Raw genomic sequence first — 14,873 nt, 5'->3', positions numbered from 1 at the left:
AGTAGGACCCTGTGGACGAGTGGAAACGGTGGAAAGGCGTAGAGCAGGTGCGTCGTCCACGGCACAAGGAAGGCATCCGCCATTGAACCCGGTGAGAGGCCTTGAAAGGAGCAGAACATCTGGCATTTCCTGTTCCCGTGGGATGCAAAGAGGTCTATCTGGGGAAACCCCCACTTCCGGAAGAGTGAAAGCGCAACGTCCAGGCGAAGCGACCATTCGTGGGACAGGAAGGATCTGCTGAGGCGATCCACCAGTGTGTTCCGAACTCCTGGGAGAAAGAACGCGACGAGGTGTATGGAATGGGCTATGCAGAAGTCCCATAGTTGTAAGGTTTCCTGGCACAGGTGTGAAGATCTCGTGCCGCCTTGTTTGTTTATATAGTGCATGGCTGTTGTGTTGTCGGTGAATACCGATACACAACGGCCCTGCAAGTGTTGTCGGAACGTCTGACAAGCGAGGCAGACTGCTCTCAGCTCCCGGACGTTGATGTGGAGGTCCAGTTCGCGAGGTGACCAACGGCCTTGGGTGTGTAGGTGCCCGAGGTGAGCTCCCCAACCGAGGGATGACGCGTCCGTTGTCAGGGATGCCGAGGGCTGGGGCGGGTGGAACGGGAGCCCCGCACACACCATGGAGGGATCCAGCCACCACTGGAAGGAGTCTAGCACGGTCGAGGCAATGACGATGACCATGTCCATAGGATCCCTGGCTGGATGGTATTGCGAGTTGAGCCAGGATTGGAGGGGCCGTAGGCGAAGTCTTGCGTAGTTCGTTACGAACGTGCAGGCCGCCAAGTGGCCCAAGAGAGCGAGGCAAGTGCGTACCGAAGTTAGTGGCACTGCTTGCAGCCTCCGGATGATGGCCGTGAGAGCCTGGAACCACAGCAGTGGTAGGCAGGCTTTGGCAAGAGTCAAATCCAAGGTGGCCCCGATAAACTCTATCCTCCGAGTGAGGATTAGAGTCGATTTTTCCGCATTGATCATTAGACCTAGATGTAGGAAAAGGTTCTTGACAATGCGGATGTGACTGAGGACTCGCGTCTCAGAAGTCCCGCGGATAAGCCAGTCGTCTAGATACGGAAAGACGTGTATCCGATTGCGGCGAAGGTGGGCGGCGACTACAGCCATACACTTGGTGAACACCCTTGGGGCTGTAGAGAGGCCGAACGGGAGAACCGCGAACTAAAAATGCTGCCAGTTGACCACGAACTGGAGGAATCTCCTGTGAGGTGGAAAGATGGCTATGTGGAAGTAGGCATCTTGCATGTTGAGGGCTGCATACCAGTCTCCAGGATCCAGGGATGGGATAATGGTCCCCAGGGATACCATACGGAACTTCAACTTTACCATGTATCTGTTGAGTTCCCTCAGATTGAGGATTGGTCTGAGATCTCCCTTTGCCTTGGGGATCAGGAAGTAGCGGGAATAAAACCCCTTGCCCTGTTCGTGCTCTGGTACCTCCTCTATCGCTCCTTTGGCGAGGAGTGCTTGCACCTCCTGTAGGAGGAGTTGCTCGTGACAGGGGTCCCTGAAGAGGGACGAGGGTGAAAGGGGGGGGTTGAAATAAATTGCAGATGGTATCCAAGTTCCAACGTGCGTAGGACCCAACGATCTGATGTTAGCTGGGACCACGCAGGGAGGAAGAAGGAAAGCCGGTTGGAAAAGGGCAGGGACGGATCCTTTAAAGAAACTGGTACAACACCCTTGGGCGCACCTTCAAAAGGAAGGTTTTGGCGTGGGGGAGGCTTGGAGGAGCTTTGGTTCTGGTCCCCTTGTTTGCCTGATTGTCTCCAGTGGCCATTTCTGCCTCGCCGTCTGGCAAAGTCTTGTCTCTGCCGGGGTTGAGGGTAAGGGCAGTGCTGTTGTGGTCGGAAGGGCCTGCGCTGCGTTACAGGCATGTGCATCCCTAACGAACACATAATGACCCTGTTGTCTTTTAGGCTCTGCAGCCTAGGGTCAGTTTTGTCCGAGAACAGCCCTTGACCCTCGAATGGAAGGTCCTGAATCGTGTGCTGGAGCGCCAGGGGGAGGCCGGAGACCTGCAGCCACAAGATACGGTGCATAGTCATGCCAGAGGCCAGAGTCCTGGCGGCTGAGTCCGTGGTGTCCAGGGGAGCCTGGAGGGAAGTTCTCGCAACCTTTTTCCCCTCATCGAGGATCGCCAAGAACTCCTGCCGTGCGTCCTGCGGAAGCAACTCCTTAAATTTGTCCACCGCCGTCCAGGTCTTGTAGCTATAGCGGCTAAGGAGGGCTTGCTGGTTGGACACCCGGAGCTGGAGAGCTCCCACAGAGTAAACTTTACACCCAAGCAAGTCCATACGCCTCGTGTCCTTCAATTTAGGGGCTGGGGCCTGCTGGCCATGGCGTTTCCTCTCGTTAACTGACTGGACGACGAGGGAGCAAGGAGGAGGATGTACATACAGATATTCATAGCCCTTTGAGGGCACCATGTACTTGCGCTCTACTCCTCGCGCAGCGGGCGGAACAGAGGCCGGAGACTGCCATATTGTAGTGGCATTGGCCTGTATGGTTTTGATAAATGGGAGTGCCACTCTAGTGGGGGCATCAGATGACAATATGTCCACCACTGGATCTTGGACCTCTGGGACCTCCTCGGCTTGCAAGTTCATGTTCTGTGCAACACGCCTGAGGAGGTCCTGGTGGGCCCTGAGGTCAACTGGAGGAGGGCTGGCCGACGAGGTTCCAGCCACCGCCTCGTCAGGGGAGGACGAAGATGAGAGACCTGGAACGAGCGGGTCTGAAGAAGATTCCGCCTGAAGCATCGTGTCTGTCTCCCTGGGGAGCTCAGATTCCTGTGGCTGGGTCATCCCTTCCTCCATAGCAGGAGGGGGAGGGTGGGTAATTGTGGCCTCCGGTGCCCTGTGTTCCAAGGCCGTCGAACGCGGTGGACCTGGGGGGGGGGTCTTGGGCTTGATGGTACGCCCAGGGCGTCCAGAATCCCCACTGCTGCAGACCGTGATCCTGAGGCTGGGGCTCGCTGAACAAGGCAGCAGGCACGTTGGTGTCCAGGGCGTATACACTGTCCACCTGAGAGGACAGGGACAGCTGTCGGGACGGCCAAGGAGGAGCCAAGCGAAGCTGGTATGAGTCCCTCGCTCCCGTCGTTGGAGACCTCCTCGGTGCCGGGGATCGGTACCGGGAATTGTATCGGTGCCGAGACCGAGACCGGGACCTGCAACCAGCGCAGTGCCAGGAGGTTGACCTGGATCTCGATCGTCTATGACGGGACCGGCTGCAAGAGTCTCGGTGCCAGGAGCGGTGCCTGGAGCCGGAGCAGTACCGGGAGTACCAACCGGGACGAGAGGTGGATCTGCGCCGTGAGTACGACCGGTGCCACCTGGGTGAGCAGTGCCGGGACTGCGAGCGGCGTCGAGATTGGGACCGACTGCGAGACCTGGAGCGGGGCCGAGACCTGGATTGGGATCGGTGCCGGCTCGTCGACTCCAGCGAAGGAGGCCTCATAGCGGCAGGCTTGCCTCTAGAATGGAGACCCGCACTGGCGGTGCCGGGGGTTGAGGCAGGGCCGATTCAGTCATGGCAATAAGGTCCCTGGCCGAGGAGAATGTCTCCGGCGTGGAGGGGACCGTCAGCTCAACCACGGGTCTCACCAGGGAGCTCTCCTGGACCGGACTCAACAGCCCTCTCAGGACCGGAGTCGACGGTACCACAGTCGTTGGTGCCGCAGCAGGGGTAGGTGCCAGGCGATCCGGGCGAGTCTGCACCAAAGGTGTGGAAGAAGTTGAAGGCCTTCGGTCAGGTCCCTGCACCGGAGAAGGCTGGTGCCGAAGTGTCTTGGTGGGGCCGGCGTGGTCCGGTGCCGGAGAAGAGCTGTCAGCGCTCGGTGCCGAGGACGGAGGGTTAAGGGCTGCCTCCATAAAGGAGAGTCTTTAATCGAGAGTCCCTCTCCCTTTTAGTCTGCAGCTTAAAGGCCTTGCAAATGCGGCACTTGTTGGAGATATGCGATTCCCCGAGGCACTTTAAGCAAGAGTCGCGGGGATCGCTTGTGGGCATCAGCTTTTTACAGGCCGAGCACGGTTTAAACCCTGGTGAACCGGGCATGGGCCCGGGCACCGGGTGCGGGGAAGGGCTAGAGCCCAAACCCCGCTAAACTATGTACAACAACTAACTAACTAACAACTATAAACTATAAAACTAATATACTATAAACTAAGTGAACTATTCACAACAAGAGATCAGACGAACGGAGAGAAGCTAGGGAAGTGGAGGACAGCTAAGCCGCGCTCCACTGTTTCAATGACCGACACGGGCGGTAAGAAGGAACTGAGGAGCGGACGGGTCGGCAGGGGTATATATCCAGCGCCATGGCGGCGCCACTCCAGGGGGTGACCTGCCGACCCACCGGAGTTGCTAGGGTAAAAATCTTCCGACGAGCATGCACACGAGGCGCGCACACCTAACTGGAATGGATATGAGCAATCACTCGAAGAAGAATTATAAGTTTCCTTTGCTACCATACAGGAGACACACTGGCTAGAAACTGTTGGAAACCAGAATTTCCTTTACTCCAGAAAGACAAGTTGGCAAATGAAGCATAGGGATGGGATTGCTGTAATGTGGACAAAAGAAGAGTTACTTCAGTGAACAGCTGGAAACCAGTGTCTGAGCAGATTGTCATAGCAACATTTACTACTGCCTACAATAAACCATACATAACTGTGATCTGCATTACGTCCCAACAGAAGCAGCAGAAGAGGAAGAGAGGGATGGACTATATCAGCAGATGGATAGCACTGTAGATGAGATTCCTGATCGCGATAGGATTCTGATAAAGGGAGATACAAATGGCAAGGTTGGTAGCAGACAGGGTAAGCAAATGAATAATGCTGGACCCCACAGCTTCGGGACAACAAACAATAATAGAAGAAGGTTACGAACTTGCAGTGCAATGCACAATGTGATTATTGGAAGGACTCAGTTCCTCACAAAGACATGCACAAGGTTACAGGGAACTCACCCGATGATCAAATCAAAAACTAGATTGAGCACATTATCATCAGTGAAAGGCATAGTCACTGTTGGACACTAGTATCTATAGAAGTGCCATGTGCGGAGTGTGGCAGTGATCATGAACTACTAATGGGAAAGATGAAGATTAACTAAAAGATGGGTGCAACTGCAGCCAAATTTGATCTTGATAAGTTAATAGGTCTGTGAGGGAGACATACAAGGTGATGCTTGGAGAACGTTTCAGGTCATTACTTTGTGATAATGAATAAGGCTCCGTGTCTGTCATGGAGGTCCCAGAAGTCACAGATTCCATGACTTTCCTAGAGCTCTGTGACTTCTTCAGCGGCCAGTGTAGCTGACTCCAGGACCTGTTCAGACAATTCCTGGAGATAGCCACACCGGCCATTGCTAAAGCGGCCCTGCAGCCAGCCGCACCAGCTGTTTCTCAGGTGACCCTGGGACCAGCTGCACCAACCGCTGCTCGGGTGGCCCCCGGCAGTGGTCCTGAGGTGACAGGAGCTGCAGCAGGGAGGCGACCCTGGGGGTGGCAGGAGCAACTGCTCCTCGGCAGTCCCCGGCAGCTAGTGCCGCTGGCCCCGGGCACCCCCAACAGCCTCCTCTGGCCCCTCCCCAGCAATGCCTCTCCTCTAAGATTTAGTCAGGGGTATTTATGGTATAAGTTATGGACAGGTCACGGGCTGTGAATTTTTTTTTATTGCCCGTGACCTGTCCATGACTTATACTAAAAATACCCATGACTAATTTGTAGCCTTAATGATGAATAAACCTTACTACTGACCAGATGGGAAACAGTCAAAGAAGCAATACAGAACACAGCAGAGGAAATTACTGGAAGGCGTAAGCAAACAAGGAAAAACTGGACAAGCAATGAAACAAGAACATCACAGGAAAAAATGTAAACAAGCCAAAACTGCTGGGAAAGCAGAAGTAAAAAGCGTTACACGGACGATGGAAGGTATAAAGTGGAATGATTTAAAGACAAATGAAGTAAGAAAGAAAATCCGATGTGAATCCAAGGCGCAGGACTGGCTGCAGTTGAAAAGATTAAGATGGTGGAGACAAATGGATGAGAGGAGGCCAAAGAGAATATTGCAAACACAACAAAGACCAGTCCAAGCACTGATTAGATGGCGGGACATCGTACCCAGGGATATGGCCAGATTGGGCTTAATGGAGTAACAAGCCATGGACAGGAATGAAACTGTCTTCCTCGTGTCTGCAAAGAGGCTCTGGGAGGAAAAGAAGACATGCAGCTTATACTTATTTTGAAATCAGTAGACAGGTTCCCCATCAACACACATGCGAGACTGGACAAACGAAAATTATATTCTTAGTGTTTACCGGAAATCCTGCTTGAGGACATAACTTTTTTATGTAAGTGCAGAAGTTCCCAAATTCTTCTCTCCAAGGTAAGTAAGATCATGAGAACACCATGAAAATTAAGAACTACTATAAATTAAAAGAAAGAACAAAGCATTATTGATTTTTAGAACGGAAGGCGGAGAAATAGTTTGGGACAGACAGTTTCTACTTGGAATTAAATAGCTTCACCTTTTATCTGCTTAGATCACCCAGCCACCTTAAAATGAAATGAAAAGCAATGAGGTACTCTCTATTCTTTCAGGTGCAATTTGGAGTACTTGGAGTTTGCTGCAAGCAGACTCTGAAGTGATCAAATTAGGGTGAATGTGGGCAGAGCTAGTATTTCAAGTAGTGCTCCCAGCTAATGAAAACACAATTTGGAATCTAAATGGGGTTTTTCGAAAGCAATCTATCTTAAACAGAAGAAACAAGGCTAAATCATTTTAGACTAATATTAGTAATCTATTTGACAGAGGGTGACAGATTGCATTAGACATCATGTCTGGACTTAGAGATGCTATGTGAACGAAAGGATTCTGTTACCTCTGAAATATTTGTGCAAGTTTCTTAGCAACAACTTGAAATGCTTAATGCAAATATGTTGAAAATAATCTAGTTCTGAGGCAAAAAGAGATTTATTTCTAAGGCCTCATTGTAGGAAATGACAGAATTCTTTCAACGTCAGTAGATCTGGGCTCTTGTTCTGCAAAGAGCTGACAGTATTAGCTAGTCAAGGGGTAGGCAACCTCGGGCACACGTGGTGAAGGCAGCACGCGAGCTGATTTTCAGTGGCACTCACACTGCCGGTCCTGGCCACTGGTCTGGGGGGCTCTGCATTTTAATTTAATTTTAAATGAAGCTTCTTAAACATTTTAAAAACCTTATTTACTTTACATACAATAGTTTAGTTCTATATTACAGACTTATAGAAAGAGATCTTCTAAAAACGTTAAAATGTATTACTGGCACGTGAAACCTTCAATCAGAGGGAATAAATGAAGACTTGGCACAGCATTTTTGAAAGGTTGCTGACCCCTGAGCTAGGGGTACATATTTGTGGCACTGGAAATGTGCTCTTAACCTGATTGCAACAGCAAGCTTTAATTCCACCTCTCTTTAATGTGCTCTAAGTAAAGCAGCCAGTGCCAGGTTAAATTAATATAAAACTCTGTCCTGCAATTAATAGAAAACTGTAATCCTGTGGAGGGGACAAGTAATTAGATGCAGAATTCTGCTTAGTCTTCCACCTCCATGCAGAAGGAGCATGTGTTTATAGATGGAAATCACTGAGATAAATGCTAAAGGATAGGTGGACCTGTTGCAGAGCCAGAGACTATTAAAACAAAAACAAACTCTGTGATAATTCCTTCACCAAGAAGCCTTCAATTAAGCCAGAATAGTAGGAAGAGAGACAACAGAGGTTAAAATTACAAGCCCTTCTTATATCTACGAGAGACAAGGAGACGCCTCCACACTTAAAGGAGAAATACACAAAAACAAGAAGGATGCTTCCTTCAATTTACATGTTCCCATACATTGCATCACCTGTTTAATGGACAAGAGCTCCTCTCCTCTCCCCTAGGCACCAGATACACTGTTTCCACTTTGCATGTTTGTGTTCTCTGGTAATAGGACAAGCAGAAGACTGTTGGGAGAGCTATATAACTGCAGCTTGCATCAGTTCTACACAAGCACTAGATTTATGTCCTACGTTTGTTTCTCCCCCAGGAACTGACAACGTGTCAGATGCTCAGCTGATGTGACTCAATGGAGCAATGCTGATTTACACCAGTTGAGGATCTGGCCTAATGGGTCTAGCCAAACTTGTTTTCCTTTATTGTTTTATCTTCCCTTCTGCCTTTAAAGACTGCTTCGAACTACCACCCAAACAGCCACCATCGTTGCCAGAGGCCATCAAGTGAACTAGAATTCTTAAGGACAATAAGGCCTGCCAGTTCCCTGCACCTCGAGCCACTAGCTTCTGAGATCTCTAGTCACTTGCCTTAGAGTTCACAGTGAGGCTCAGGTTTTCTGAGGAACGCCAGGTTTTACAAAGTTCCCAAAGTACCTCTGTATACCAAGCATTATAAATAACGTTTCCACATTTAAGTCAACCAGGTCCTGAGCTAAACTGGTTTATAGCCATCTGGAATTCTTCAGAAACAGTGACTTGTAAGCACTGTAAACATTTTAGTCTTCATGGAGGACATAGAGAACTTGGAAATTAATTGCCATCCTGGGTTTGAGATCTGGGTTCAAGAGGAAGGGATAGATTTAAAAAAATGATGATGAGGAGGAGAACACCCCAGAGTAATCTGCTCTTTCCCTAATAAGGAAGGCTATCAGTGTCCCACAAGCAGCAAGGTGCCAATACGATTAATCAGTCTGTTTTTAGTTCTCTCTAGACAGCAATATTAACAGTTTGTTTCAGTCTGTTTATACGGTTCTGACAGGTCTTCAAGATGCTGTGTTCACTTGCCAATGATTAACAGCCAGCCATGTACTAAGGTGAAGATCAAGCTGAAAAAGAACGCCTTTGGAACAGGATAGATAATTGGATTCTCTCCCCCAGCCCTTTATTTTCTGACTAGGAAACAGCACTAAATTTAGTAGCACTGGCTCACAGAGTTGTTCAAACTCCCCTTTCCTTGTACCTTGCCCATGTGATGAGCTGATGGTTAATTTAAGTCACGTATTTTCTTTGAGAATAGAGCTCATTTTCTCTGTCCAGCTGTTATGCTGAGCTATAGGGTCTGCATATTGGGAAGCAACATATTCAGAATAAAGGTCCTGGAGCACGATTCTGGACAGGTGATGCTGCTTCAGTCTTGTTTTCCTCTTCAGATCAGTCCAGCCCCTTTGGGAAGGCCACCAGGGACCAAATTGGTGCCAAAATCACCCTGCTGGAGATGTCCACAAGTGAGAGTTAGGCAGCCAACTCTCATTGAAAGTCAATGGGAGCTGGGCACTTACCTGCCCTTTGTGCCTTTGAAATGGTCACTTTATGGCTTTTGGAGCATCCCACAAGTTCCTACCAAACTAGACACTCTTCCCTATAAGAAGGAACAAGAGACAAGGACTGTGCATAAAGCTCTAGCCACAAGCCCAGCCGTCGGCCACGGTGCTCCTCTCTCAGCTGTGTATTACATATAGGTCATGGGGAGAGAGGAATGAGAATTTCAGGCAGCGCTAGAAGACCAAGCTTAACTCAGGCTTATGTCATCACAAGCATACAGAAAACAGGGCACCCAAGAACTGTCAGAAAACACCCATCAATGTTCTCTGATTTTTAATCATTGGGAGTCTGGAGGTCTGTGGGTCAGGAAAGGGAGTGTGTCCCGCTCCCGCCCTTTCCCCCTCCCTCTCATTTATTAGCACCGTATGCTAGTCAGGGCTTTTCCTTCTGCTGTAGGGAATGTACCTTCAGCGGCTGCTTGACAGTGAATTGCCAGGAAGCCTCCATACAATAGATGGCAGACATATCCTACCTGCTATCCTGCTTCGTCTTTTCCTTTCTGTCTACCCACAGAGCTGCACCTTACTTTACATTTTACTCATTTTGATTATTTACTAGCAGAAGAGTTTTGTGGTATTTTTTTTGTCATCCCTTTTCTTCCAAAGCCTCGCACCTTTTCTACATTTCCTGACGAATTCTATCTGTCTGTCTTTCCTTCCCCATCTCCTGAGCTGCCTCTGTTTCTTCAGTCTTCCCCTTTTGGCCTCTTGGTAGTTCCCCTCAATTCTTATTTTCTCAAATTCTCTCTTTGTCCTAGTCCCTTGAATGCCTCTTCAGTCCCTTTGGACTCTTTCCTCTCATCTCTTTCCATCAGCTCCAGCTCAAAGTACCTCCTCCAGCCTCCATGCTTTCCCCTTCGTCCCATTTCCTCTGGCCCCGTTGCTTTTCTTTGTTCACTTCTTCTTTGATCTGTTTTCTTTCACTCTCTTCACTGACTCTCTTCAGTCTCTCCTACCTCCTCCTCGCTGTTTTAATCAGAGCATTCAGCATTAATCAAAAGCCCTAATTTCTTTTCAGACACTTTTCTCCAGCCTCTGTAACGCTGCTCTCCTTTTAGTTTTATTGTAATTGAAGGAGAGAAAATAGGAGCAATATTACAACTGTACAGCAGGAGAGCCTGAGTGATAATACTGTGCACTAGAGCCAGAGAAAATAGGTTTAATTTTCAAAATCTGGCAGATGGGCTCCCCGAAAGTTGAAGAAGCGAGTCTGTGTGTTGCTGCTCAACTCCACAACACGTGCACACAAATATTTACACACAGTATGTTTAACATAGGAACTCACTTGTTGCTCTCTAGAGCTTTGCTGCCTTTGCTCAGCTGTACTTGATGTAATTATTCAAGGCCGTGACATTTAGGTTATCTAATGAATAGCAATCATCACCTCACTTCCATTCCTGGGATAAAGAAGCCAGTGCAAACCCCCCCAGAAAGTAATACCAACCCTCAACATCCTTAAAAACATATATCCACAATACAGGGAGTGGGACAGGCCCTCCCTCCATTTACTCTCCCTTTGGCAGTTGAACATTTCAAAATGGCAATGCTTCTAACTGAAGGTGACAGATTTGTTTTCCTAGCAGACTTGAGAAATACGGATACATAAGAGATGCATGTTCCAACAAGCCAGTTGCATTTGTCTGGATTCATTCGCCTCACAGAAAAGAAGAAGAAAAAGAAAAAAGATAGAGCCAAAACAGGCCTCCAGCCCCTTTCTTTAGGAGATCCAGGGTACAAACAAAGTTGGCCTTTCTACAGTTGATCTGCTGTTGTATTTGAAGAGGCTGTTTGTCTGTCAGAGCTGTTTGGAGAAGATCATCAGCAGCTAGATGCGGCATGTTTTAAAATGAATTGTGCCTTTGATAAATAAACTTGTGGATTGCAATCTGCCTATTTTATTTTGAGGAAAAATCAGCAGGAGAGGAGGAACTGACATTACCCAAATCACACATTTTCCATTATCGCAGTGATGGCCTGAGATAATTATGTATTATCAGCCGTAGACGCACCACTGAGGAGAAACAGCATGCTCCTATGGGAGGAATGACTTCAGGTACCCAAGCTCCACAGTCAGCCCACATGAATCACTGAAACAGGCTTTCCTATGGCAACAGACAATCTCATTGTATAAAAAAGCCTCTGGTGACAACTACAGTGCAGCTGGCTTTCACAATGGGTAATGGCTTATGAATTGGATCATGGAAACCAAGAGGAGGTAGTGAGGGCTGAACATGTGCCGACAAGAAAGAGGCAGGACAACAGGAATCTTGTGCTGCATGTTGTCCATGGTTCTTACCTCCTGCGCAGGTCTTCTGCCACTGCTGCTCTGCAGCTGAACAAATAGGCTCTGAGAGATCTCAGCTGCTGTCTCAGACGGACGACAGTCGCCAGTGGCTCAACATGTCTGTACAACATGGGATTTTCCTGCTGGATGTCAATCAACGGCTCCTCGTACACATACTCCAAGAACTCTTTGGCTTGCTTTGATACCTGAAAAACAAAGCACGCAGTTTAGATGTGCATTCTTTCTGCCTTTCCTTAAATGGTTTTATTCCTCTCTCTTATGTGTGTTTTTAATCGTCATGTGAATCTGAAACCCTCTATTGGAATTTCCATTGCCAACTCTTGGAGAAGGCAGAGATGAGAGGGATCCCACTGTGAACTTCTATTGAGAGCCAACTCCTACTTTATCGAGCACATTACGATAAACTTTAAGGACTAGTATCCTATCTTTCCAAATCACAGTGATATTCACAGCCATATAGATCCTTACCACTTCTCCAGCTGGTGAAGATCATCTACAGTATCTGTTTGATATTAGATAGTGCGCTATTGAGGACATTATCCTAGCCATTGCAGCGGGATGAAGTTAATGATTTATTCTAATAGATCTTTTACGTGTCTAACTACAATGATCATTAAACTACTCCTTCAAACGGCCTTTTCCTGTCTAGGAATGTTTATATGTGTTTGTGTGCATACACAGTGATTCTGATAAGTCGGATGCAACTGACAAAGAAAATAAATGAAACACTGAAGGCCCAATCCAGCTCCTTTTGAGGTCAACTGGAGTCATCTCAAACTTTAATGGGAGTTGGGTGGGGCCCTAAAGAGAGTAAAAAGTAGGTTAATATGAGTACAACAGAACCCACTGTATCATCAGCCATTCCAATGGTAATTTCTCCCATGTTTAGCTGTAATGTAAAAAAACACATAACACTAAAAGAACAATCAGAACCACATCCAGCAACTTTTGAAAACAAGCATAGATGAGAAATGGGTATTATTATTATTATTATTATTATTCATGAATCATAGTGTTTCATTTTCAAGAACTTTCTCTCTATCCCATTCCATCGTATTGTTCTGTACATCTGCACCCACGATAAGATACTGTAACCCCCTTGGAACTTTTTATCCTAACTGGGAAGGATACTTCCATTTCAAAGACCAAATACTTCTCCTTACCCTACTTCTTTATTTCTGCATTTTATCAATGGGGGGGAGAAAAAGCTGGGAGCATGTGAAATGAACTGCAAACCACTTGAGACTCTGCTGTAGAAAAATGATGTGTTTCGCAATTCAATTAGTCCTCCTGGTCCTTAAAACCAGGGTTTACACTGAAGCAAGGCACCAATGAATTAAGCTAACAAAGATACCTTTTATGAGGTGAACAAAAGGGCAAAGTCTACACTATAGTCTTCTCAGACTTAAAAGGCCTCTCCCTTCAGGTACTGTAGAAGATGAGGTAGACAAAGCAAAATATGTCCTTACAGATGGTACCAGCTAGTGCAGTGGTTCTCCAGCAAGGGTACATTTACTCCTTGGGGCACGCAGAAGTCTTCTAGGGGGTACATCAACTCATCTAGATATTTGCCTAGTTTTATAACAGGCTACATAAGAAGCACAAGCAAAGTCAGTACAAACCAAAATTTCATACGACGACTTGTTTGTACTGCTCTGTGCACTATACACTGAAATGTAAGTACTATATTTATATGCCAGTTGGTTTATTTTATAATTATATAGTAAAAAGGAGAAAGCAAGCAATTTTGCAGTAATAGCGTACTGTGATACTTCTGTATTTCTATGTCTGATTTTGTCAGCAAGAAGTTTTTAAGTGAGGTGAAACTTGGGGTACACAAGACAAATCAGACTCCTGACAGGGGTACAGTAGTCTGGAAAAGTTGAGAACCACTGAGCTACTGGAATTAGGAGCAGGTCAGGGAAGAAGATGTTACAGTGAGAGACAATCCCAACTGTAAGTCTTCACAAAGAATAATCTCCACGTTAACAAAAATATCATACATAATGCCAAGTACTGGCTGCAGGTTAGCGATTATGCAGATCATACAATGTATATTTTTAAACATGGGAAATACTGTAAGGTGAATTAAGGGTCATGGTTCCACAGATTTTTATGGCTCAGAAGCTGTATTAAACATCCCACTCATCTCTCCCCTTTAGATTTTTTTTTAAAACAGTGCAACCCAAGGAACTGCACTGTCCAAACTGAGGAGCGGAAAATGCACTGTATCAGTAACAACCTGTGGAGGTCGGGTAAAGAACAAAATTCTTCAGATCCCAAATGTTCCAAATGCACACAAAACTTTAGCTCCAGAACAGGCTGGTGGCATCTCTTGGTTTTGCTCTGTTAGCGAAACTAATATAGCTGTATGCTAGAGAGAAGAATACAACCATCTTCATCGTCACACTGATTTTACACACATTAAACCATTTAGCCTCACAACACACCTGAGAGCTACCATACCTATAATAAGCATCACTGCTCTTGTACTGAGGGGGGTGGGAAAGTCAGATAGCAGCGATTCACTCAGCACCACACAAGCACTCAATATCACAGCTCGGTCTGAAACTCAGAAGTTTCTCACTCCAAATCCTGTGCAAGGATCACTCGCATGTATACTTTGGTCCCCATCGGCACAACATTCAAGCACATCCTGAAGTGCTTTGCTGTATCAAGGCCTAGGAATGTGCAAGTACATGATCTTAACTTTGAGAGCAGCCAGCAAGTGGAATGTAGAACATGGGGAGGTTTCCAGAATTTTTCCCACCGCAGAACCTGATGCCAGTATCCCCAGGGCTCAGTATTACTTTTGGAGAATATTCTTTCACTGCGAATCAGTATTGAAATGATGGGAAAGCCCACTTGCCTGCCAGCGGCCTCAGGGGAGATATAGGAATGAGCAGGAGGTGATATTATATTTTTTTTCATGGGGCATGTTCATCAGCAGTGCATCCATGGACGAGCGCGCGCGCACACACACACACACACACACACACACACACATTAAAAGATTATTAAAGGTCACAAAGTCAAGCACTCAAAAGTTAGGAAATGCCAGAATCAAGGTTGCCTGTGCAACCTTCATTCAGTCCCCTTGTGTGCATACTTTATGGTACACAGTCTTTAATTACAAGATCATGTTTTTTTTTCCCCAGGACCCCTGCCTGAGGGAGTGCACAGAA

The 14,873-nt window shown here is 47.1% G+C and overlaps 1 protein-coding gene across 2 annotated transcripts in view; it reads right to left on the bottom strand.

The window, feature by feature from the left end:
• Nucleotides 1-14,873, bottom strand: part of PLEKHM3 (pleckstrin homology domain containing M3) — a 129,288-nt gene that overhangs the window by 55,748 nt on the left and 58,667 nt on the right. For both annotated transcript variants that reach the window (XM_050916132.1, XM_050916131.1), the window contains one exon: nt 11,680-11,873. In XM_050916132.1, the coding sequence (XP_050772089.1) occupies nt 11,680-11,873 (194 nt within the window). The remainder of the gene's footprint in view (nt 1-11,679; nt 11,874-14,873) is intronic.

The sequence above is a fragment of the Gopherus flavomarginatus genome, chromosome 10 (genome assembly GCF_025201925.1).
Source record: "Gopherus flavomarginatus isolate rGopFla2 chromosome 10, rGopFla2.mat.asm, whole genome shotgun sequence".
NCBI lineage: Eukaryota > Metazoa > Chordata > Testudines > Testudinidae > Gopherus > Gopherus flavomarginatus.
The sequence above is the reverse complement of the archived record's forward strand: the minus strand, read 5'-3'. Positions and strand labels throughout refer to the sequence as shown.